The sequence below is a fragment of the Lolium perenne genome, chromosome 4 (genome assembly GCF_019359855.2).
Source record: "Lolium perenne isolate Kyuss_39 chromosome 4, Kyuss_2.0, whole genome shotgun sequence".
Classification (NCBI taxonomy): Eukaryota; Viridiplantae; Streptophyta; class Magnoliopsida; order Poales; family Poaceae; genus Lolium; species Lolium perenne.
Genome location: NC_067247.2, coordinates 27,895,426 through 27,921,199, shown reverse-complemented (window position 1 = coordinate 27,921,199; position 25,774 = coordinate 27,895,426). Strand labels below are relative to the sequence as shown.

The window sequence follows — 25,774 nt, the reverse complement described above, 5'->3', positions numbered from 1 at the left end:
TGTAGTATATATGGTGTTGATCAAGTTGTCACCGGAATCGTTGATGGATTAGAAGTCGTAGGCATAACAGGCACGCACGTAGTTTGAGAAATCAGTTTGACTATTATTTTGATCAATAAAATATATAATAGTAGCTGCAACTCATTAGAGACAAAATGGTGGCGGGATGTTAAAATCACTTTGAGTAGTAGCTGGAACGTGTTGTTCACCCCATTATTGGCCCGCTATACTTTATGTATTCGTTCATTTACTAGTAGTATCAAGTATCAACGCTGTCTACGGGATCATTGCGTGCATTTATCTGCCATCAAAGTATACCCCGCATTTGAAACTTGCAAGTGGATGGCCAACTTGAAAATTGTCTATTGTATCGCATAAGCTGATTGGAGCAACCTAACGATAAGACCAGAGTACGCGCGGCAAGAAAAGCGCTAAGCTTCTGGTGCCTAATAAATCTCTCGATTGCTCCCTGCAGCGGCAGCAACAAACCATTCACACAGCAACACTAGCGAGCAGTCACAGGTATTTGCTAAACCACAACGAACCACTTAAGAGATTTCGATCAAGCAAGCGAGATCTAGCCAGGCATGGATCTCGCCATGAATGGCATGGTCTCTCTCCTCTCCAAGCTGGGCGAGCTCCTCAAGGAGGAGTACAAGCTGCAAAAGAGTGCCGGGCGAGACGTCGTCTATCTCCAGACCGAGCTCCAGCGCATGCACGCTAGCCTGAAAAAGGTCGCGACGGTGCCGCAGGACGAGCTCGACGAGGAGGATCGGCTCTGGGTCGGCGAAGTCAGAGAGGTGTCTCACGACATCGAGGATCTGGTGGAGAACTTTCTGGTGAGCGCCCAGGGCGTCGTGCGTCCCTCGGACGACGCCGGCAGCATGAAGTCCCTCGCATCGAGGATGGCAATCTTGTATAAGATGGCCAGGGCTCGCCGTGAGGTCGCCGCCGCGATGGAAAAGATCAAGGGGAAGGTCCATGAGGTTGCAAGCCGAGATGACAGGTACAGGAGACGTGGTGGGGATTGTGTACATGTTCGAGCCACCTGGAGCCCCGGCACCGGCACCATCACCAACATCGACCCCCTCCTGTCTATTCTGTATGAGAAACATACGCTAGTTGGAATGGATGATGCAAGGGACAGGATTATCAGTAAGCTCCGTGAAGCAGACCATGCGCCCAAGATACTCTCCATTGTTGGGTTTGGAGGATTGGGTAAGACCACTCTTGCCAAAGCAGTGTATGATGAGCTTCACAAGGGATTTGATTGCACGGCTTTTGTGCCCGTGTCTCAGAATCCTGATGTGAAGAAAGTTTTCAGAAAACTTCTCTATGAACTTGACAACCAAATGTATAACAGTCTGAATCTATCTGATCTAGACGAGAGTCAACTCATCAACCAACTACGCCAATCACTTGGAACCAAGAGGTACGTCCATACATCTACCACACATGCATTCAGCATTCTGTACACTTAATCGAACATGTTATTAGCACATATTTATGGGATATCTTCCACATGAAGCTGGCATTAGTGCATGAGCAAATAGATATCTATAATTTGATTTTTTTTTTTTTTGCAATTACCCCTCTGCACCGTGCATCTCGGTGGGTAAATAGCATCGAAACTGATGGTATATATATTATATTTTCTAAACTAAATTAATGGTCAACTTTTGTTCTTGAAATGCATAATATCCTAATAAAAAGGTATGGAGGGAGTAATTGCATGTTACTACTACTATCTTAGCTACTCCCACTATGAGTGGGCTAAGATATATAGATATCCAATGGTCAGATACTAGACTTTGAGTGGCCTTATTAAAAATAGCTTACAGACTTTGAGTAATACTTTCGACTCATTAATATATAATAATATTGGGGATTTTAAATAGCTGATGTGGGGTATTATATCTTTTAGATTACGAATCTTTAAGTCTCAATGAGAAATATTTAAACGAGTTGCAACTCATAGTTAATCGGTTTCGCTTTAAGCTGTGAATCTTCTAAGAGGTGTGATTCTCTGTCCCCCCCCCCCCCCCCCCCCCCTAACTCCACGGTTCTGTGAAGTTAGAGCTGCTCCAGCTTTTGGAATAAATAGGTGAAGTTGAATTCGTGAAATATAAAAATATAGAGCACACCTTGTTATGTCTGGGCACCGCGTGATCGCTTAAATCTTTGGCTGGAAATCCATCGATCTCAGCCTGTGGCAAAGTATTTCCTGGCGGTGGAGTTGGCCTGGCCACGACGGTGAGTATGGCTATGGCGGCCGGCACTGAACCACCCAGCACTGCCGTGACGTTCCCAAACACCGGTAATTAGAAATCTTGAACCAATTTTCAGATTCATATTTAGATACTAGTAGAATTATGAATCCATTACGCACTCAAGAGGGGACCGATTTGAAAAGTTAAGTGCAAGCTGCTCTAGCTTTTGGTACACAAACATAAAAACACGGAGCACCCGTAATTTACATCCGACTGCTACTGATTTGACTTCATCGCAACGCGATTTACATTTGTCACCACTGAATCGTGGACTCTGGCAAACGAGTCAACGTACCTTCAGCCGGAGTCAAACTTGTCTGATTCGTTCTCGCTGCCGCGTAAAATCGAGTTGTAGCTCGCTGCCGCCACCGCAAGGAGCTTGTTGTTTCCGCCACTACGTCTCACGCCGCCTCACCTATGACGAAGTTGGTTGAGGCGGCCACACAAGTTTCTAGCGGCGGCGGCAACAAGCTACAGCTTGATTTGCGTGGCAGCAAGAATGATTCAGACAAGTTTGACTCCCGCTGAAGGTAAGTTGATTTGTTTGCCGGCAGCCTCGATTCGGTGGCGGCAGGTGTGAATCATGCTACGGTGAAGTCAAATAGGGGAAGAGTATGGGCATTGGGAAACATACCCGAGAGAGAAGATGGAGAAAGATAAAACGTGTGTAACATTTTGGTTACTTATCGGTGGAAGTGGAACGTAAATAAATAACCAATCCATGTTTTTGTGTTCTGCGGAACCAACTCCATGTATTTGTACCAAAAGCTAGAGCAACTACACATATTTATACCAAAAGCTAGAGCAAAAGCTGGAGCAGCTCCAAATTTTCTGAACCATGGAGCTGAGGGGGACACCGGAGCAATCACCATCTTCTAAAAAGAACAAGAAACTCTTCTGTGTAGCCCCACAAGCACGAAACTTAGAGGGGTCATTAGTATTCTACCTCATTTCAATTATATTCCCTCCGTTCACAAATATAAGATATTCTAGCTTTTAGTAGATTCATCTATTTTTATATGTATCTAGTCTATTTTTACTGTGTAGATTCACTCATGATGGTGTGTAACGTCTAGTTCAGTTTAAAGTGTCTAAAACGTCATATATTGGTGAGCAGGGGAAGTAATTACAAGTAATGCAATGGAATAATCAATTTTCATACACTTTTTACTCCCTCATATATATCGACTCAGCGGTTGTTTTGGTTTTATTTATCGACATGGATGTTGTTTTGGATTTTCCGAGACATTTTAATTGACACGTTTAGACACAAAAGGGGAGAGCCCCCCTGGGTCACCGCCCTCCAAGAGACCAGGCGAGCGAACCCTAGATCACAGTCGCCACCCCCCCCCCCCCCCATCCCCCTCTTACGCCTCCTCATCACTCCTGGAGGTGGCTGCGGCAAAGCCATCTGGCCTCCAATGAAGGGGGGCGAGGCATGGTTCTTCCATTCAAGCCCCATGTGGAATTATCAAGCGGAGTCGGGAAAAGGGTTGCATGAGGGTGGACGACGGTAGGCCAAAGGCGGTAACGGAACCCTAGCCAGAGCGCATGGCTCCTCTTTCTATTGGTGGCGATGCCTCATGGTTGGGACGGGTTCAACGGATCAGGGCCATGTGCCCAAATGTTTTTAATCTCGCATGCCATTTCCTTCTACATTGCGGGCGCCTCCAGCAAGCCTCCACCTTATGCTCTACTAGTTCAAGGGACTACCACCGAAGAGAAATCCTTGCCCGGATATGCCGTCGCGGTGATGCGACGACGTCTGCGGGTGCCGCTAACTTCCTTGGAGGGCATCGTCATGGTGGTGGTCATGTTGACCACTAACTAATGACAACATCGGGCCACCACGTGGACTCGGTAGGAAGGGTCGGTTGCTCTAGGCGAAAACCTAGATTTGGGTCTCCCGGATCAAATGATGGCGTTGTTCATCACCTCTCTCCCTCTTGGGGGCATCGCGTTTGGAGTAGGTACAAGCAGAGGGGCCTTAGAGGTGCAACGGAGTGGCATCTTCTGCGTCGACAAGGGTGAGTCTCGGTGGCATGGTGTTGTGGAGTCTTGTTGGCAGATGCGTTTTGATGGAAGAGTGCAGGGTGGTGGTGTTCTTTGGTGTCATGGCAGCATCTATGGTAGGCCTGGCGAGAATCATGCAGATCTTTACTCTGAAGATGGGTCGGTGGTACAAAGGTGGTGGCGGCTTCTGAAGCTTGTGCATGAGATGATTGATGATGGTCTATTGAAATGGATGTGTGCTCCCGGAGCACCATTGGGTGAGTATACCCCATATCTAGTTGGTGGGCATTGTTAATGTGTCTACGGCACAAGGCCCGGATGGCATGATTTCCCTGCCAAGTCTGTAGGTGCAGTGTGGTGGCTTTGGGTTTTTTTGATGTATATTGTTAATCAATTGTTGAATAATATAATAAAGGATGTTGTATGCATATTTTTGATGCAGAGGATGGGTTTCAACCTCCGTTTCTAAAAAAATAAATACTCACTATCTCCCACTTTTATTGAATGAACCCACCTTTTGATTCCATGATGTGGTTGGTAGTATGTTGTTTTCTTATGAGGTCTTTTACGAGAGAAGACTTGTTTCTTTATGTGATTGACATAGTTTTGGCGAATGCAAATAATACATATTGGTTTGCTAACTCATTGCTCATGTGTTGTTCTGCTTATAGGTACTTCATTGTCATTGATGATATATGGGATACCAATGCATGGAAAATAATCAAGCTTGCTTTTATGGATACAAATAGCGAAAGCAGAATAATCACTACAACCCGCAATGTCGATGTGGCTAACACATGTTGCTCTTCTGATGATCTTATTCATAAGATGCAACCTCTTTCTGAAGGTGATTCCGAGAGGCTCTTCTATAAAAGAATATTTGCAAACGAGGCTGGATGTCCTTCTGAGCTAGAGCAGGTGTCGAGAGATATTTTGAAGAAATGTGCCGGAGTGCCATTGGCCATTATTACTCTAGCCAGTCATTTGGCTAGTAATCAGCAGATAAAACAAATAGATCAATGGAATATTTTGCTTGAATCTATTGGTCGTGGGCTTTCAAATGATCCTAGCATGAAGAGTATGAAGAAGATATTGTTGTTCAGTTATTATGACCTCCCTCCTCTTTTGAAGACTTGCCTCTTATATCTTAGTGTATTTCCAGAGGATTTTCGCATTGGCAGAGATCGTTTGATAAGGCGGTGGATTGCCGAGGGATTTTTTGAAGGGCAAAAGCATGACCTTGGCCTCATAGGACTCGGGGAATGTTGCTTCATTGAGCTCGTCAATAGAAGCTTGATTCAGCCGGTATACATAGATGTTGATGGCAGAGCACAAGCTTGTATCGTGCATGATATGATGTTGGATGTGATTTGTGATTTGTCAAGTGAAGAAAACTTTGTTACCGTATTGGATTTTATCAAGGAAGACATACATGTTCAAAGAAAGCCTCGGAGGCTTTCCATCCAAAAGTGCACGGATGAGCTCAGTTCCACTCGGCTGGCTACCATGAGCCTGTCACAAGTGAGGTCTTTTACACTTTTCAATTGTTATGTTAATAATCAGATTCTTCCGCTTTCAAGATTTCGAGTATTACGTGTGTTGGACCTAGAAGATTGTTTTTTGGACGTAGTGGACCTTAGGTGTGTCGGGAATTTGTTACACCTGAGGTACCTAGTATTAAGATGTGAAGGAATTTATGAGATTCCATTGGAAATAGCAAAGCTGCAGTTTTTGCAGATATTGGACGTACGGGAAATGTATGTAACTTTGCCGGCAAGTGTGCTCCGGATGACAAATCTGATTTGCTTGTATTATGAAAGTTATCTGCCAAGAGGGATTATGAATTTGGCGTCACTCCAAGAGCTAGACATACAATACTTCGAAGAAGGAGTGGAGCTAGAACTGCGGTACCTGACCCAGCTGAGGCTGCTCAGCTTTTGCTGGCCAGTATCATTTGCACATGATAAACTTGTTACTTTTGTTGAGTCCTTGGGAAAACTTGCCAAACTAGAGACTCTGGTGATTTTCAATGGTGATGACATTGATGTCATGCAGGACTGGGTACCCTCTCCATACATCCGTAAACTTCTGTTGACGGGACAGTTTCAAACTTTGCCGACATGGGTTAATTCTTCATCACTCTCCCTGGTTTCCTTCCTCCGTATATATATTAATGAATTGAAACCGGAGGACATTGAGATCCTCGGCACTCTGCCGACTCTTCGGTATGTTGAACTGTGGTCGATTCTCAAAGTCCCTACGGTGGACGTCGCAACCCAAAGGTGCATGCTTTCCACTAATGCATTCCCTTGCCTGAGAGAGTGCAATTTCAAAAATGTTATACTGGGGCCACATTTGTTCACACCGGGAGCTATGCCCCTGGTTCGAAAATTGACTTTCCGCCTCGAACTGTCAGACATCCTCAGCTGCGACATGGAATTGAGCATATGGAACCTCCCTTCGCTGGAAGAAGTCGAAATTGCACTTCATGTCGAGAACTTTGACGGCGAGAGTTATCGTGAAGCAGAAGCTGCGATTAGGCGAATGGCCAGAGACTATCCCAACTGTCGTCTCAGTATTGGTGAAGTATGGTAGTTGCCAACCCGTGCGTTCACACGGGCTAGTATATCCAATGGTGATATGTATTTGACTCTTACTTAATAATTTTGACTTTTTTGCTACTATTACTGAATTTCCTGCAACAATTATTTTATACACTCGCTATCTTTTATACCTTTCACTTTTTTCGAGAAAACGCAAAGGACCTTTGCGTTTCATTTCATTGAAAAGATAGAAGTTATTTACATCCTCCTAGGAGGCAGAGTAAGGTACAAAAGCATGAACATCAGTGCACATCCCAGGTTGGCGGCAGCACGACTCGTAGGCCCTGAGCCCCTGCCCTAGCCCAAGTCCGAAGCTCATCCTAAGCTTATACCTTTCACTTGTACAGGATGAACTGGAGTTCTGAATTCTGTTATTTTTAAGTCAATTCAATACCACAAATGTATCCATTTTCCCCCTCTGATTTTAGTTTTAGTTGATGTTTGCTATTTACATTCATGTTTGAAGTGCATCATTTTATTTGCAATTATTTTTGACTTCTTCTAAACATTTCTATAATTCATCAGATATGTACTTCTGCAAAAAAAAAATATCGTGCGAGATTTGCACATGAAAAATCTGATACTTTTGCTTGCACATTTATTAATGTACAATGGATTAGCAATTTGTCATAGATGCTTCCAAAGATTAAATAACGTGAGTACGTATAAATTTAGAAATACCGAATTAGTGCAATACGCCTCGAGCTACTCCTCTAATGATCATCTTCGTTTGGATGGTCCTCCCATTGTTAAAGCCACGCTGGCCCATGACAAGCTCGTCCGGGAGAACTGGCGCCTGGCTCGCGCTTGCTTGTCTGCGCGTGCCTTGGGTTGACCCAGGTTTGGGAAGGGTGATTTTCATAGCAAATTATTTTTTCCTTATGAACACGAAAACTCTAAAAAAAAGGTCGACCTTCGCGAAGGGAAGACAACTCGTTCCGCACGTGACAAGTGGCGCGCTGTGGTGCCAGAAAATCCCTGGGAAGTGGTCTCCCTACTCGCCACGTGTCGCAAGGGAAGCAAGGTGGGGATGGGGGAGGAGAGAGAAGAGTGGGTTGTGTCAGTTTTTCCCTTTTTCTTCTAGATTCGTTTTTTCAAAATGAAATATCTTGAGAACCGTAAGTCTAAATTGCGAACCGTTTTCACTTTTGAGATCCTCGCGTCGAGATCTTCAAAACTAGATCTCATGTTGATAGGTTTGGAGATACTTTTTTTTCGTACTTCCAATAATATTATGATGGTACCTGTGGTGTGTATCTAAATGTACTCGTGTCTTAACTGATAAATACTTCTGTTTTTAGTATATTTGGTGCAATTTTTCCCTTTACTCGCTAACTGTACTCGCCCGTGTGCGGGACTGTACCTGTACTTAGGCGCGACTGTACCTGCTCGTTTGCGCCACTGTACTTCTGCACATGTACTTGCTCGTGGTCATGACTGTACCTGCTCGTATGCGCGTTTGTACCTGCTCGTGTGCATGACTGTACTTGTACTCGTTCATGTGTTCAACTGTACTCGTGTGTTGTGCGTGACTGTACCTGCCCGTGTACGCGACTGTACCTGCTCGTATGCGCGACTGTACTTCTGTACATGTACTTGCTCGTGTGTGCGACTGTACATGCTCGTGTGCGCGACTGTACCTGTTTGTGTGCGCGGCTGTACCTGCTCGTGTGTGTGACTGTACTTGTACTCGCCCGTGTGTTCAACTGTACTCGTGTGTTATACGAAATTGTATGTGTTGTACGTAATTTGTACTCGTGTTTTATACGTAATTGAGTTAGTACTCAGATTAACTAGAGATATACCATCCGTCAAATAATACACTCCAGCTAGCTAATTGTACTTGGTCCCGGCGTGATCCATGCATTAGATAGCTAGGTGTACTTGGTGCCTGCCGATCGATGCATGCTGTACTTGCTAGCACGCGGGAGTCGTAGACGCGCGGGAGTCGCGTACGTCGCGCGGGACGAAGTTCCCTTCGTGAAGGTCGGCCGAACACACTTTCGATTGGACTAGTAAAAATGCCCGTGCGTTGCATCGGGTGGAGCAAATGTTGGAATTCAATTGCATTCTCATTATTATGACAATTGTCGATGGGAAACCAACAAATTATGAGGCAAAGAAACTTCTTTGCAATTTTGCTTAGAGAGCCGATGAAATTCCCTTCCGTGAGTAACGAGGCTTTCTCTCTCGTCAGAGGAGTACATATCGAACCATATGTACCGGTCGACAGGAGGTGGTGAAACCCATAGACTTGCCGGCCATCGAGGGAGGAAAATGGAACCAAAGAGCATCTCCACTCGCGTCCCCCAAAGGGATTTGGGACGCACCAGACAAGGTATCGTTTTCATCCGCGCGCCCCAAAGGTCTTTTTTGTCCGGCGTGGCCCAATACAGTGGCCGGTGCCCCGAGCCCATCCCGGCTACACAGGAGACGCTTCGTGCACGCCGGACACAACGAAATGAGAGGCGAGGAGGCGCGAGCCCGATGCGTTAGCGGCTCGGACGCAACCGTCACGTACGTAGCGATAATACAGTTGCCGGGAAGGGGAAAATTATATGTAATTTGATTATGTTTTTTTGAAATTTTTATATGTAATTTGTTTATGTTGCACCGATTTAAATATTAGTACAACAATATTAGTACAGAGTTTTCTTCTATCTATTAAAATAAAAATACAATGTTTTAAAATTTTGGGGACGCGACTGGGGAGCGACGTCCTCCAAACGCGGCACGAATGAAACATGTCTCTCGACCATTCTTTGTGTTTCAGAATATAGGTTTTGTTTTCTAGTTTAATAAGTGCATTGTAGGTATTTTTTTAATCTTTGCTCACTCTTTAGCCTCATTTTTTAATTCCCGCACCCAGGCCTTGTCACCTTCCCCAACTTTCTCTCTCAGTCTCTCCTGACCTTCCCCTAATCCCCTTCCCCTGTTCTCACGTTCATTCCCCTTTCTCTACCAAGCCATGAGTCCGTGACCTCCTCCCTGCGGCGTGTTTCCCTTTATTGTCTGCCCCCCTATCCCCTTTGTGGTAGCTCTATTGATTGGAAGCTGCTACTGCAAATCTCCATTAATTTTGTGCGTTTGCTGAAGCAAATTGCCTGGATTAAATCGCCAATAGTTGAGTGCGTGTGGCTGCTTGTCGCTATTTTTGTCTGGAGTCGATTCTCCTGAGTTAATTGTTGGCTTTCTTGACTTGGGCGTGCATCGTGGTCCTGGAAAGTTTTTGAGGTTGGTTGATGCGGTTGATTGTGGCCTGCCGTGAGGTGGATGTCACCTTTCTGGAGTTGAAGTTGCTTTCCATTGAGTCTCGGATTCCTCTCGGCGGCGCAACAGGCGGCACTCGAGGGCCATCTCTATGGAATTTCGGCGTTACTTGCAGTTAGTACTACCGGTATGATCCATTCTTGCCTGCATTCTTTGCCGGTACGTTAGCTTACTTTGTATTGTTGGATGTTAGGCTAGTTCTCATCTATACTTCTATGGTTTCGTTTTTTACTGTAGTTTTTAGTTCTGTCTTGAGGCAGAGTATGTGTAAGGTAAAAAGGTGCGCTAAGTAAACTACCGATTTGCTTGATCTGCCACAAAAATATGGAATGAGTACTTTCACGTTTGAGTTGTACTATTGTGGATATACTTCATAGGTATACCATCGACATGGTCCGATTCCGGCAAGCCCGGGTGGCCCACAGATGGTGGTGATGGCTTATGGCCCACCGGGCAGCCCAGTTGCTGTTGATCCTAAAGGATGAAGTCCAGCCCAGGATAGGGAAGCCGGATCCCAACCGACCATCGGAGGAAGTCGGATCCGTGAAGGTCCATGTGGAACCCGGATCCATGGAGGCCCAGGAGTAACCCGGATCCATGGAGGCCCAGGAGTAACCCGGATCCATGGAGGCCCAGGAGTAACCCGGATCTATGGAGGCCCAGGAGTAACCCGGATCCATGGAGGTCCAGGAGTAACCCGGATCCATGGAGGCCCATGTGGAACCCGGATCCAGTACGACGTAGGGAGGAAGGCAGATCCTTGACGTACACGGCAAGACCTTGTACCGTAGTTAGGCGACCTGTAATCCGGCTAGGACTCTCCATGTAAACCCTAGATCCGTGCGCCTTTATAAGCCGGATCCCGGGAGCCCTGAGGGGAGATCTCGAGCTAGAAGCGAGACAACCACAACTCATTGTAACAACGCGAAAGCGCCCAGATAATTCCAGACAAGCAGCAGTAGGCCCTGTCATCGTGCAGGTGTTCCGAAGCTGGGTAACTCGCGTACCACCGTCCCGAGAGCACTCCGCCCTATGGCCCCTACTTCTTCTCCCCCTCGTGAGGATCCCTCCTCCGGGGTACCGTCGATTAGGCAACGACAGTTGGCGCCCACCGTGGGGCCTGCGGCGTCTGGAGGCCGGAACCGGGCGGGTTCGACATCTTCATCTGCGAGACCGTTGATTTCGACGGAAACGCACTGGTAAGTAATGTAGCTACGATCGCCGCCGAGCAGGACGCAGCTGCAAAGATCCGATCCGAGTCGCTGGAGCTTTCCACGGAAGAATCCGCCTTAGACCTGGAAATTTCAAATTCTGGTTTTGGTAGTCGGATCCGCACCTATATTTTGGTAGCCGAATCCATACCTATTTTTGGCTGCCGGATCCGCGCCTACGTTTTTGGTAGTCGGATCCGCACCTATTTTTTTGGTTGCCGGATCCGCGCTACGTTTTTGGTAGTCGGATCCGCACCTATGTTTTTGGTTGCCGGATCCGCGCCTACATTTTTTGGTAGTCGGATCCGCACCTATGTTTTTGGTTGCCGGATCCGCGCCTACACTTTTGGTAGTCGGATCCGCACCTATATTTTTGGTTGCCGGATCCGCACCTATATTTTTGGTAGTCGGATCCGCACCTATCTTTTAGTAGCCGGATCCATACCTATTTTTGGTAGTCGGATCCGCACCTATATTTTTTGTAGCCGGATCCATGCCAAAATTTTGGTAGGTGGATCTGCACCTAAATTTTTGGAAGTCGGATCCACACCTAAATTTTGGTAGGTGGATCCGCACCTACAGGACCACTGCGACAATCAATCTCGCACCGGCTCGTCGGAACGCCAAAGAAAAACCGCCACGACCGACGTTGACTCCGCTCCAAACAGCTAAGTCCCTATTTATATTTAATATTTTAAAATTTTATGATCATGAGATTAAGATTGGTTCACTCATATCCTGAGTCTTTTACCGCTTTCACTGTTGGTCATATCTTTCCCACGATTTGCCTCGCGCTCGTGAAAAACTTTGTACTGTTTTTGCCGCTTAAGGCTCCAAGATCTGTTGCAAAATTTCCGCCTTCGGGCGTTAGCTTGAGTTTTCCGGCCTACACGTTTCTCGTTGTTTTATGTGTGGATTCCTTAGTAGTGACATCTCGGTACTTAAAGCCGGCCTCTGTTTCTGAGGTTCTTGATTGTTTCGCTATTAAGCGCTATCGCCTCAGCAGATGTTCTGTGTTTAAAGTTTGCCGTCTCGCGAAAAGTCAAGCATATAAACCAGAAGAATGGATAAACCAGCACTTGCTTAAAACATATAAATTACATTAACTGTTCAAGATAGTCGAGTTGTTTCCGCCTTGACAGTTTTATGTTGTTCAACTGCTGCATAGTTTCAGCTTTAAAACATTTGTTCAAAGGCCGTTTTTGTTCCGCCTTACATATGTTCGTTGAACATGATCAAAGAAACAATTTAATACAAATATGTTTTATGTTTATGTATCAGGTACATGACACTTGGACGTACAACAATCTCCCGAGGTTAGGCGGATCCATGGCGTGCACAGCTGGAAAAGCAACTTGAGTCTTGATTCGGCTATGCTTAGCCGGAACCAACCCTCGGGGGCTGCGGTTTGATCTTAGGTGAAAAGTGTGTTTCCTTTCGGGTATCAGTGCTGGAAATTTCCGCCTAGATGCTTGGGATTTACGCTATTCCTAAGTCACATATAAAGATAAAGCTACTCTAAGAGCACCAAGCCGGATTTTCAAGTAAATTCACCTTGGCGCTCGGGGGCTACACCGATGAAGTTCTCTTTGGAGCAACAGGCCGGAAATTTTCCACCTTGACGCTTGGGGGCTAAGTTTCTGAGCATCGAGTCTCCTTGGAGCAAGCTGACTCAACGCTCGGGGGCTACATACATATGGTTATGTCAAGAAAAATTTCAAAGATGGCGAAAATCTGGCTAACTAGTCGGATCCGCACCTAATTTTTTGGTAGTCGGATCCGCACCTATTTTTTGGTAGTCGGATCCGCACCTCAATTTTTCGGTAGCCGGATCCGCACCTAATTTTCTGGTAGCCGGATCCGCACCTAATTTTTTGGTAGCCGGATCCGTACCTAACTTTTGGTAGTCGGATCCGCACCTAATTTTTTGGTAGTCGGATCCGCACCTATTTTTTGGTAGTCGGATCCGCACCTCAATTTTCGGTAGCCGGATCCGCACCTAATTTTCTGGTAGCCGGATCCGCACCTAATTTTTTGGTAGCCGGATCCGCACCTAACTTTTGGTAGTCGGATCCGCACCTCAATTTTTTGGTAGCCGGATCCGCACCTAATTTTTGGTAGTCGGATCCGCACCTCAATTTTTTGGTAGCCGGATCCGCACCTAATTTTTGGTAGTCGGATCCGCACCTCAATTTTCGGTAGCCGGATCCGCACCTAATCTTTTGTTAGTCGGATCCGCACCTATATTTTGGGTAGTCGGATCCACACCTATATTTTGGCTAGTCAGATCCGAACCTACATTTGGCTAGTCGGATCCATACCGAAGATTACGTTGGATGGTGTCTCCGAAGAATCTGACCATTGGATCATGAAGTTTCCGACCAATACTTGGTTGGAGATACGAAGTTTGGAGTCCTTCAAGATTCTCTATTATTCGTTCCAGCCAAAGGATGAAGATACATGCGCAAGCTGAGCTGGATGGAAGAACGGTGAATCTTGGAGAACTCCGGGGGCTACTATTGTGGATATACTTCATAGGTATACCATCGACATGGTCCGATTCCGGCAAGCCCGGGTGGCCCACAGATGGTGGTGATGGCTTATGGCCCACCGGGCAGCCCAGTTGCTGTTGATCCTAAAGGATGAAGTCCAGCCCAGGATAGGGAAGCCGGATCCCAACCGACCATCGGAGGAAGTCGGATCCGTGAAGGTCCATGTGGAACCCGGATCCATGGAGGCCCAGGAGTAACCCGGATCCATGGAGGCCCAGGAGTAACCCGGATCCATGGAGGCCCAGGAGTAACCCGGATCTATGGAGGCCCAGGAGTAACCCGGATCCATGGAGGTCCAGGAGTAACCCGGATCCATGGAGGCCCATGTGGAACCCGGATCCAGTACGACGTAGGGAGGAAGGCAGATCCTTGACGTACACGGCAAGACCTTGTACCGTAGTTAGGCGACCTGTAATCCGGCTAGGACTCTCCATGTAAACCCTAGATCCGTGCGCCTTTATAAGCCGGATCCCGGGAGCCCTGAGGGGAGATCTCGAGCTAGAAGCGAGACAACCACAACTCATTGTAACAACGCGAAAGCGCCCAGATAATTCCAGACAAGCAGCAGTAGGCCCTGTCATCGTGCAGGTGTTCCGAAGCTGGGTAACTCGCGTACCACCGTCCCGAGAGCACTCCGCCCTATGGCCCCTACTTCTTCTCCCCCTCGTGAGGATCCCTCCTCCGGGGTACCGTCGATTAGGCAACGACATGTACTATCTGTGTAGCTCTTTTAATTAGTTTCGCATGATTAAGACACTTACTGAACTGCAGTATATTGCATTTGGTAAGCCGATTTAAATTGATATACGTAGACAAACCCTTGAATGTTACTTTTACAGCTAGTAGATCTAGTTTGTTTCCATCTAGTAGGCACACCAAATATCGTTGTTTGATATATATATCATCTATCATCACGAGTATATCGTCTTCATTAGAGTATTGTATAACACAATGAGCAGATAAATCCAGATCAGTCAATGTATAATCTGAAAAAATAATAAAATAAAATAAATAAATGCACATTCATATATAATGCTTTTAATAACATTTGCGTTATATTGGAAAGCATCTCTAACAAAAGTTAAACAAAAAAAGTTAAAATTTACCTTGTGGGAGATAATCATATGTCATACTATCTATTATGTGTTTAGTTTTTTCTTGTTGCTTCTCACCATCTTCTGAAAATATTTGCTCATCATCATGTGCTGAAATTGCTTCTTCATTCATCAATTGAGAAACCGGAGACAATGTTGACGGATTTTCTACTTCTGAACTAATTGATTCTGGACATTCAGAAACCAGAGATGATGTCGAGAATGTAGGTGATTCTGAACACTTCGCTCTTTTGATAGGGTTACCAAGATCGTCATCCGTGGTTGTTTCAATGTTGTAATCTATTTTCTGCCAACACAAGGACTATAATTCAGCAAGTACAAGCATGTTTGTTTCACCGGCAGAAAACTTGTAGAAGCTATGGAAAATTTACCGCCTCATCGATGTATTTAGATGATTTTGCTTCCTCTTCCTCACAGGTTTGTCCTACTCTTTGTATTTTCTCAATTCCCTGCCACAAACAAGCACTGCCATATTCAATATCTGATGCTATAACGGTAACGGATAATGCATGCTTGTTTCACCGGCAGAAAACTCATAGATTCTATGGAAAAATTACTTACAAGCATGCTTTTTTCAAAGCGTTAAAACGGATCAAGCATGTTTTTCCACTGGAAGAAAACTTATAGAAGCTATGGAAAATTTATCTCCTTATCGATTGATTCAGATGATTGATTGCTGATTTGTCCTGCTCTTTCTGTTTCCTCAATTTTCTGCAAGAAATAAGCAATCCAAGATTTAGTATCTGATACTATAATGGATCATGTTGCGTATAGAAGCTATGGAAAATTTACCTCATTATCGATTGATTCAGATGATTTTGCTTCCTCACAGGTCTGTCCTGCTCTTTCTATTTCCTCAATTGTCTGCAAGAAATAAGCAATCCAAGATTCAGTATCTGATGCTATTACGGATCATGCATGCTTGTTTCATCGGCACAAAACTCTTAGAATATAAGGAAAACTTACCTCGTCATCCATAGATTTAAATGATTTTGCTTTGTCCTGCTCGTTCCATTACCTTAATTCTTTGCAAGAAAAAATCACTGATTAAGCAATCCAATATATATGCACATGGATTTTCACCTTGTACTCGAAATTCATGTAGCCAATCTAAACTAACCTCACGCACTACTGACGAACTTTTACAATCTATGCAATCTCAGGCAAGAAACTGAACACGGCGTACCTTGTGGAACACAGCCAGTTGGCGTTCTGTTAAATTCTGCTCAAGAGAACTCGTGCGGATATCGGACGAAGTCGGTAGAACGGTGGCGTTTAAAGGAATCTTCTATTGAGGTAGTATTCGAGGGAGTAGAGCAGTATTTATAGCTAACTTTGTCTTGAGGAACGGGCAAGATTGCGTGTACATGCAGGAGAGCAAGAGTTTTCCTCTGGTACGTTGTCGTTGTATTGTCAGGTCCTCAATCTCCTGGATGAGGTACGATCGAAGGGAGAAGTGGTACGTACGAAACAATGGAGTATAGGTCCATCAGCTGAAAGCCCATAACGGGCGCTCGGCAGGGGTCTTTTTGGGCTGCTGGAGCCCAGCCCAGGACAACCACGCGACGGGAGAGATCGGACTCTTTTCTGTGCAACGACTAAATGAATCGTTATGTAACATGGGCGGTGGCATTGCTTGTAAATTCAACTGAAAACAAAGGCTAATTCAAAAACGGACGAAAATTATGGGGAGAAACGTTCCTTCCTTTATTAGTAGGTAAAGATAAATTCGTTCTCAGAGTGAACCATCAACCAGGCCAAAGCCCGTCAACACTACGAAATCCATTACAAAAATCCACACGAAAAAATTTAAAACAATTTTCCATATATACGTTTGAACTATCCATATACAACTTCAAGTCCAAAAATGACCAATATTGTCACATTTGCTCTTTTTTATTACTCGTAACTAGGGTGACAAGCAAGCGTCCCGCATAAAGCCCACGAAAAACTTTATTTGGTGCAAACTATAGCAAAGTATTTCTTCCACGTCTCACTCTCACAAGTCACAATATCTAGTCCATTGTCCTAAACAGACTAATATCAAGCGCTTTACTTGAATCATTAGTTTGCTACACATTTTTTTGAGTTCTCGTGTAGTAGTATATGACGTTCACACAACTCCTAGCAATTGGTCAAATTGACGGTAAAACATATTCTCCAAACGCTTTGCAGTTTTTGCCGAGACTGAGAAATACTATAGTATCACAAAACTGCAGTATTCCTCCCCCGTGCACTGAAATACTTTAGTTTTGCAATACTTCAGATTTGGAAAAACAACTATACCTAATTTGCTACAAAAACATTCAACTAACCTGACAAGTTTTTACTATGAAGCAGGGCGGATCTGGTGCCTCTTTGCAACCGTACTCATAACATAGCTAAACTAACATCTGAAGTTGGCAAGAATAACAGTTGCAGTTCATTCTGAAAAAAGAACTGTCTGAAAAACAGTTGCTCTTCAATACACCGCATTTGCTATGTTGCAAACTGAGGGAACACATAGACGGTAATTATCACATTTCTCTAAGATAAAATGTCTCTCAAAAAGATTTCCATCATAAAACAACGTCATCATTCATCACAGAATCTTAATCGTTCCAGCATTAAGTGTCGTTCCACAGACATTATCAGATAGCGGTCACACACATTTTTCTGATCAAGGGCCTAGGAGACTGATCCCCAACTCCGCAGCTCTGCATCAGAGTTGTGTCAGTGTCTGAAGCTATATTGAGATCCAGGTGCATGGAGCCACGAGTTGTCTTCAGCGGCCACAAACCGGCGAAACAACGCCTCCTGGTGGAAGTCTCACTTCTTTGAGGTGCCAAACCCGCCGAATCCCATCATAGCAGCAACATCAGGGTCAATGTCCTCAGGTTCATTCGGGCCAGCCAGCTCTTTCTGAAACCGTTTGGCACCATGTGATTATGAATTCTACTGAATCTCGACAGCCCAATAGACCGTCAGACTGTAACTCTCATAACGTGGAAAACAATAGTAGAAACTGAGTGACGTGGTTGCAGTTACCTTCTTTTCTTTCTTCTTTTCTCTCCGCTGGCGCTTCTTCTCCTCCTCCTCTTGCTGCTGTTTGAATATTCTCTCATCCAAATCTGAAGAAAGGCAAAAGAGGTGATTTTAGGTTTCAAACAGCAATCTGGTAGATAAATCCGTGGAATGCCTACACAACTGTTCAACGAGTAAGACAGGAGAAATGACATCCTATATGACGTTTTCGCATTGTATCACCTTGTTCACTAAAGGTCCCTGGGTCCTTCCTCTTCTTAAGTGACTCAAACCGTTTTTGAACCTGAAGGCAGAAAGTGTTCAACATTGAAGTATATGGAAGATAATCATAAAACATTTGTCCACTTGGCTTGTATAACCCACAGGTTATCAGGTTTATTGCAAGGAAAACCAATGAAATAACCAGAACATGTTGAATCTGAAAAATCTAGTGATTTTAAATCATTGCATGAACTCAGGTCAACAGACAAAGCTCAGCTATTTTACCTGTTCGAGTGAAGCCCTTTCAACACGCATAGACATGCCCAATGCTCTCTGATCTGTCAAATTTTCAAAGAATAAAGCATGAAACTGATGATAGGCAGGTTTGACAGGCCAACTGAACTTGAAATCGAGTTTGCAGGTACTTACGCTTCTTGCCATTTATATGATCCAAATAATTAGCTGAATCTTTAACAACACACTCACATACTGAACAGTAGTATCCAGCCTGCCAGAAAGTTGGTAAACTGAGTACAAACTTTTATGTGATAAATTGAGCATTAACAGCATCTGATTAAACATTAGTATTTAAATCATCCAGAAATTCCAAAACAACCAGTATCTAACAATACTTCAGGCATTGGAAAGTTAAAAGAGCAAGAAAGTGACGAATCAAAAACTAATGACTTCACAGATTGTGGAAACATAAGACCAAAATCTATAAAACAGCAAAACAATAACACGTACAACAGATCTTCTAAATAACGATCTCAGCAAGTTCTCAAGTACAAAAAACAAACATCTAGTCCCAAACTCTAACAAGCCCTGTGGGATTTCTAGGTATCTAGTAATAGTACTTTTTCATGCATTGGCATGTCACGGAATAAAGACCAAGCAAGTGACAAACCAAACACTAAAACTATCGAGTTAAGCATCAATATTTGCATCATCCTCCAATCCCAACACAAGATAGATTAATTATGTAGCAATAGTACTGTTCTACATGTCATGCATTGGCATGTTAAAGACCAAGCATGTGACGAATCAAACACTTATGAGTTATGAGAATTGACAGATTTTGGAAACATGAGACCTAAATCTACAAAACTACATAAGAATAACACATAAAACAGATATTCTGAATAAACATCTCACTAAATTCGCAAGTAGTCAGGTACAACAAACAAACAAACAAACACATGTAGTCCCAAACTCTATCAGTATGTGTATCAAGTAAGCCAAACTGAAAATTTACAAACATTGTAATTTCTAATTTTAAATAACAAGCACTGTGAGATTTTGTAACAAACCTGCTGGCTCAAAGGTGCGATTGGGGTTACCACCTGAAAAGAAGGGGCGATAAATAATACGATTAGTCATACATTTAAGTAGTGAGTATTTTATATATGGAGAATGTATTTTAGCAGATTAAAAATGCAGCTCTATTTGTGCGATTAATGGAAGCATTTTATTGATGATAAAATGAGTAAATGACCAAACCGAGGTATCTATACAAAAAAAAAATCGAGAAAACGCAAAAGACTTTTGCATTTCATTGCATTGAAAAGATAGAGAGTTTTACAAGCCTCCTAAGAGGGAGAGAACAAAAAGGGAAAAAACATCAGTGCACGTCCCAGGTTGTCAGTAGCACTACCCTTAAACCCTTAGCCCCTGCCTTAGCCCACTGAACTGCCTCCTCCATGATGTCGTCCACCAATCCAAAGATCGATGGCTGGCTTCTGTCGAAGACGCAGACATTGCGGTGTTTCCATATGAGCCAAACATGCATATGTGAAATTAACTCAATTTTTGTAATACACATTCAAACCTCTTGCAATCTTCAACCTTAAGCACAATTTTATGCTTTCCATCTTTTTGTTCCACATTCAAAAAGCCCATTGTACTACTCAAAGTGTTTAAGGCTTTAAGCATTGTCCTAGTCATGCAGCGGTACTATCAGACAGTTTAAGAAGAAATTGTCTGAGACTCCTAGTTAATAGTCATACAAAACATCAGCAGTACCGTTCAAAGGAATTCTTCAATGCAGTCAAGTATCATGAAGATTAAGATAAACAATCAGAATCAAGAAGGTACATAATATTATAAAATCTGATGCACATAAAGTATCAAAACTGTTAATACTCGTATTTGTTCATGAGGTTGGCTGAAGGGTGACTCTACATACTGACACAGATGTTCTTTAAGTTAACTGAGCATGGTGTTTGCCTACAAATGCCAAACACAACACTAAGCTATAAAGCCTATAATATATGTCGGCCACAAATCAACAACTGATAATTCAATCAAGCAGAATGATAATCTCAGATACTGGGTTGCAGATTAACCTAAATAATGAATTTCAAAATGCATCACACAAGGACCTACAGCCATACATAAGAAGAAATCGAGGAATCATGCCCAATTTCGGTTAACAGGTTGTACAACAATGTGGGAACATGGAAAAGCCAATATAAGGAACATTATATGAAACCTATGTGATCTGACAAACCTGGGTCTTCCCAAGACGAGACTCAAGGTCAACTTCATAGTCCCTGTGCTTCAAAGGTTGTCTTTGCACAGGAGGACCCCTATCTGGCATTTGCAATAGAAATAAGTCAGTTTTGCAACATAATAGCCGTATGGCTACAGATAATTAACTTTAGACGCAGTGCATACCCTTGCCTCTACGGGCTTCATCCTGGATTACCGAGGGACAAAAGACAGAATAATGTTAGCAATGTATTTGGTAAGTGAGAAGTAAGGGCATGATTATATTTCAAGTTGAAAAGAATGATAGGGCATTGTGGAGGACCTTCTCATCCCGCTCTCTCTGCCGGGCTCGTTCCAAGTACTCCTCTTTGTCAAATTTCCTGCGGAAAGTGTTGTCCACACCTGCAGGCTACACATCATAACAAAGCAGAAGATGAGCTCAAATGCACCACACTGGCTTCTTCTCTATGGGTAAAAAGCATTATGTCCTTTTCGAGTAGAAGCAACTCACATTGCCAGACATCTTGGCCCGTCCACACCGAAGCAGCTGCTACCTATGAATCGTGACAAGTACAAGAAACATAGTAAAAAAAAGAACCTAAACAAAATGGTTCTCACATATATAACACAGGGAAAAAAAAGTTCCTGTACACAATGGTCAGAGAATCTGCTCATGACGGCAACGGGACTCGCGTAATAAAACAACACACACATAACTAGGCTAACCACCGCAGTAAACTACCCACAGCACACATCCCATTGTGACATGAAAATTACAATCGATATGAAAACTGAACTTCGATGCTTACGAGACAATACATGAAAACAGACAAAGCAAGGTAGAATACCCATCTTGTGTCTGAATCGAAATAAATAGACCCTAATACGGGTACATGGCGGCAAAAAAGCAGGGTATTCTTCTATCAAGCCCTAACCAAACAAGCATCGATGGATAGTTAAGTTAACCCTAGCTTGGTCAAGCATGAAACAAACTGCGGGGGCACTTGGAATCTAGGGAACGCGGGCGCACGGAACTCACGCTGCGGGAGGGTATCCGGGGAAGTTTGGGGACTCGGGCGCGCTTGCCGCCGGCGCGGGAAGGGAGGAAGTGGCAGAGGCGGTGGCGGCGGAGCCGTTTCGAGTTGCGAGCGCCGGGGCAGCACCAACACTGCTCGTCGTGGGAGACAAGATGGATCTGCGAGCGGGGCCGAAGGGAGGCCGGAGGGGAGCGCTGCTGGAGCAGCGCGTAGAGGGAGGACGAGGACGGAAGCCGCCGGAGACGGAGAGAGCGGCGGTGGTTTTTTTCTCTCTTCCTCTTCCGATGTGCGATGAGGATTCGACTAGTTTTTGTTGTCTATGGTGAGGCTGGGCTGGGCTAATGCTCTCTGGGTTTTTCAAGCCCACTAGCGAGCGAGAGAAGGCGGCGTGCACAAAGCCTGGAGCCGGCGGTTCAGTTTCAGCAACACGGGTACAGTTTTCAGCAACAAAGCTTCGCTCGAGGATCTATCATCTATCAACAATTTTCCTACGTATCAAAATTATGGGAGAACTTTCGTCGGTATCTACAGGTGTATGGTTCGTTATGTATCTTTGGCTGCCTTCACAAGAGTACAAGATTGTGTTCTGGAAGAAGAAAGAAATTGAAGATCTCAAAGATTTGTTACTATCTTTTAGACTTTATTTTGTAATTGTTGGAGTCAGTTCATGTATCTCTACCATGTACTATTTGTTACTATGAATATATGTGGTATTGATTGTCAAAAAAAAAAAAACATTGTTCCTACATATTCATGTCAGGCTTCCTCTGCCCCGGTTTCTTCTGTCATCTGTGCTTCAGGCTGAAGCTTCGGTCATGCTGTGGCGGCGGACAGAATAGCCTTTGTTGTATAAAGGATTTTTTTGGAACCCGAGTACTGCAGAACCTGATTAAACTTAATTCAACAGTAAGTATATTCCATCGCATCGCTAGGATAGGTTAGCAAGCTTCAAAACAGACACAGCTCCTTCAGGTGTCTAACTGATTTTCAGGGTTCAGAGCTAGTGCCCAATGCATTTTACCTGCTGCTGTAGGCTCGCTATATGCCTCTCCTTTGTAAGATTTGCTAATTAATAATAATAGTAGTAGTAATAACAATACAGTAACAATAAAGCCCACAGAGCAACGCCGGTGGCCATGGACACGCAGATAAATATATAACAGCCAACGCACGATGATAAAATGACAGTTCAAAGAGATGATACATTCTGACAGGTGTAGACAAAGTACATGATCGACCAGTAAATTTTAACAGTGCGATTCTCAGACATTGTTCATGTAGTAGTAGAAACGACAGCAAAAGACGCACCAAAAAAAAGCAGGTGGAAACGAATAATCTCTATCAGTATCATCAGCACACATGGGCACTAGAAAACATGAATCACGCAACTCCCCTACTGCGCAGCAACCTCCGCTGCCGCCTGCTCGGTCTCCTGCTGCTGCGGCTCATCTGACCCCTTGGTCCACAGCGACTCCCACTGCCCGTCCGACGCTTCCTTCCACAGCGTGATGTCGCCCTCGCCGGCGGCGACGGAGAGCATGTCTCCCGTCAGGGACCAGGACACCCTCCACACAGGAGCCTCGAAGTCGCGCATCACCTTGCCTTCCCACTTGTCGCCTCCTCCTTTGCCCTTGGTCCAGATGACGACCTTGCCATCCTGGGAGGCGCTGGCGATGGTGGACTTTGCCAGGCCCAGGACCGGCGCCCACGAGACGTCTCTCACGCACTCTGTGTGCATGTCAGAGACCAGGGAACTCTCCAGCTTCCAGCCACCGTTCACAAACTCCCACACCTTGACGACAGAGTCAAAGCCACCGGACACAAGCTTGTGGACAAGCTGGTCTGAGCCAACCATGGACCCAAGTGCTGCTGCAGGAGCCCAGGAGACCGCTGTGACGCCAACAGGGTGTGCCCGCTCGATGGTTGCGGCATCCCATCCTCCGTCAGGCCGCATGGACATGACAGAGATGGTGCCGTCGGAGGACCCGCAGGCAAGGGAAAGGCCGAGTTCATACGGAGCCCAGGCAATGGAGTTAACTGAGGACTTGTGGTTGCCAAACACATGGGCCTGAGACCATTGCCCAGTCGTGCTCTCCTTCCAGACTATCACACGGCCATCATAGCCACAGGATGCGAGTATTGAACCGTACTTGGGATGGGCCCATCCCACACGCCACACAGGACCGTAGTGGCCAGTGAGGGTCGCAAGGAGCTGGGATGGGGCAGACGCACCTCCAATGCTGGTGATCTTCACGGTGGAGTCTGAGGAGGCTGTGGCAAGGCGCTTCCCGTAGTAGTCAATGGCAGAATCATGAACCATGTCCTTGTGGTCTAGCTCTATCTTCTTCGACGACATGTTGGAGTCAACTTAGATTACGGCCCTGCCTTGACAGACCCTTTTTTAGTCCTGCAAGAATAAAATGAAGTAATCAGATCGCTTCATGAACGCGGACCAGATAGTGTAATTTATCATATAAAGAAAAACTGCATCACACCGCCCAAATTTGGACATAAGAAGTAAAATAGCAACAAAAACTGTGAGCAGTAGCAGTTTCTCGCGTCTCAGTAATCAACAGATATATGAAAGCAACCATTCACCATAGCAGTAACACATGGTGTGTAATATATTTCATTGCAACTGACATCAAATTGCATGTAGAAAGAAAACAACTGAACAACCAGACTTGCAAGTTTGGAGTAAAAATAATTTTAGATTTTAGACATGGTAATAGTCTCCACGTAAACGGAGAAGTTGTTGGATCAGACATAAACCTCCCTCTGTCTATTTTTCAGAGAATTCTTCTTGTCTCTAGTTACAGCAAAGAAAGAGAGGTCTAAGATTTGAACACCTAAAATACACATACTAAAGTAAATTTAACAGAACCGATACACATATATGAACTAACAGCAATGCCCATCTACACACATTTCAGATCTACAGGGTAACATCACTTCAGCCAAGCATATTGGAATCGAGGTAAACAGAGGTGCCTAACGTGTTCAGAAAAAAAAAACGTGGATGGGATTGGTTCGGATCAGGGCCGATCTAGATCAGAGTTCGCATCACACCACCCAAATTTGGACATAAGAAGTAACACAGTAAAAATAAAACAGGGAGCACGCAGTAGCGGTTTCTTGTGCTTTCCCCGGCCTCACTGTTGTCAACAGATATATGAAAGCAATAATTCATCATAGCAGTAATACATAGTGTGTAACATATTTCATTGCAACTGACATCAAATTACATGTAACAAGAAAACAACCAGACTTGCAAGTTTGGGGTAAAAAAAAATAGATTTTAGACATGGTAATAGTCTCCACATAGACATGGAAGTTGCTGGATCAGACATAAACCCTCCCTCTTTCTATTTTTCAGAGAATTCTTGTTGTCTATAATTACAGAAAGAAAGAAAGAAAGAAAGGTCTAAGATTTTACACCTAAAATACACAAAATAAAGGAAATTTCACAGAACCGATACACATATATGAACCAACAGCAATGCCTTTCTACACACGTTTCAGATCTACAGAGTAACTTCACTTGAGCCCAGCATATCGGAATCGAGGTGACTAACGTGTCTTCGAAAAAAAATCATGGATGGGATCGGTTCAGATCAGGGCTGATCAAGATCAGAGTTTGCATCCAGGGGCGGATCTACATGGTGCGCGCCTAGAAACAGCGGAGGCCAGAGGGATCCAACTAATCGCTGGGTGGGAACAGCCGCGTACCTCGAAACCCAACGTGCGGCGGAAGACTGCGGGGGAAGGGGCGGAGGCGGCAGGAACGCGATCTCCCGGCGACGAGGAAGAAGGGGGACGGCGATGGCGGCGAGGCACGTGGAACTTTGTCGGAGGGGTTGCGGGGACGGTGGTACGGCGCGGCGGTGGTAGAGCAGAGGAGAGATTCTGGGTTGGGTTGGGTTGGGTCGTGAGATCGGGTAGATCAGGAGAGGAAGAGGAAGAAAGGTAGGGGAGGGACTGCAAAGGA

General features: G+C 44.7%; 3 protein-coding genes and 2 long non-coding RNA genes across 6 annotated transcripts; 2 read left to right on the top strand and 3 right to left on the bottom strand.

Moving 5' to 3' along the window:
* The first annotated feature begins 525 nt into the window (after nucleotides 1–525).
* On the top strand, nucleotides 526–6,878 carry LOC127346640 (disease resistance protein Pik-2-like). Its single transcript, XM_051372921.2, has 2 exons — nucleotides 526–1,432; nucleotides 4,955–6,878. The coding sequence occupies exons 1-2, from the start codon at nucleotides 588–590 to the stop codon at nucleotides 6,876–6,878; spliced, it is 2,769 nt and encodes a 922-aa protein (XP_051228881.1). The 5' UTR covers nucleotides 526–587.
* Nucleotides 6,879–9,709: 2,831 nt separating this feature from the next.
* On the top strand, nucleotides 9,710–16,429 carry LOC139830453 (uncharacterized). The gene is made up of 2 exons (XR_011742411.1): nucleotides 9,710–10,283; nucleotides 15,272–16,429. It is a non-coding gene; the product is annotated as an uncharacterized lncRNA (long non-coding RNA).
* Nucleotides 14,677–16,331, bottom strand: LOC127346639 (uncharacterized). 2 transcript variants are annotated; one of them, XR_011742410.1, is made up of 7 exons: nucleotides 16,221–16,331; nucleotides 16,001–16,059; nucleotides 15,827–15,898; nucleotides 15,596–15,745; nucleotides 15,406–15,483; nucleotides 15,026–15,320; nucleotides 14,677–14,905 (listed from the first exon to the last, which is right to left on the bottom strand). It is a non-coding gene; the product is annotated as an uncharacterized lncRNA (long non-coding RNA). The 2 variants fall into 2 exon arrangements; XR_011742409.1 differs by lacking the exon at nucleotides 16,221–16,331 and having other exon boundaries at nucleotides 16,001–16,114.
* A 1,049-nt stretch (nucleotides 16,430–17,478) lies between the features above and the next one.
* On the bottom strand, nucleotides 17,479–22,096 carry LOC127292006 (uncharacterized). The gene is made up of 11 exons (XM_051321350.2): nucleotides 21,789–22,096; nucleotides 21,261–21,303; nucleotides 21,072–21,158; nucleotides 20,936–20,957; nucleotides 20,769–20,851; nucleotides 19,570–19,602; nucleotides 18,689–18,767; nucleotides 18,545–18,597; nucleotides 18,281–18,341; nucleotides 18,062–18,144; nucleotides 17,479–17,935 (listed from the first exon to the last, which is right to left on the bottom strand). The coding sequence occupies exons 2-11, from the start codon at nucleotides 21,270–21,272 to the stop codon at nucleotides 17,843–17,845; spliced, it is 606 nt and encodes a 201-aa protein (XP_051177310.1). The 5' UTR covers nucleotides 21,273–21,303; nucleotides 21,789–22,096; the 3' UTR covers nucleotides 17,479–17,842.
* An 843-nt stretch (nucleotides 22,097–22,939) lies between these two features.
* LOC127292005 (protein transport protein SEC13 homolog B-like) lies at nucleotides 22,940–25,774 on the bottom strand. The gene is made up of 2 exons (XM_051321349.2): nucleotides 25,516–25,774; nucleotides 22,940–24,193 (listed from the first exon to the last, which is right to left on the bottom strand). Exon 2 carries the CDS (start codon nucleotides 24,140–24,142, stop codon nucleotides 23,180–23,182), a length of 963 nt encoding a protein of 320 aa, XP_051177309.1. The 5' UTR covers nucleotides 24,143–24,193; nucleotides 25,516–25,774; the 3' UTR covers nucleotides 22,940–23,179.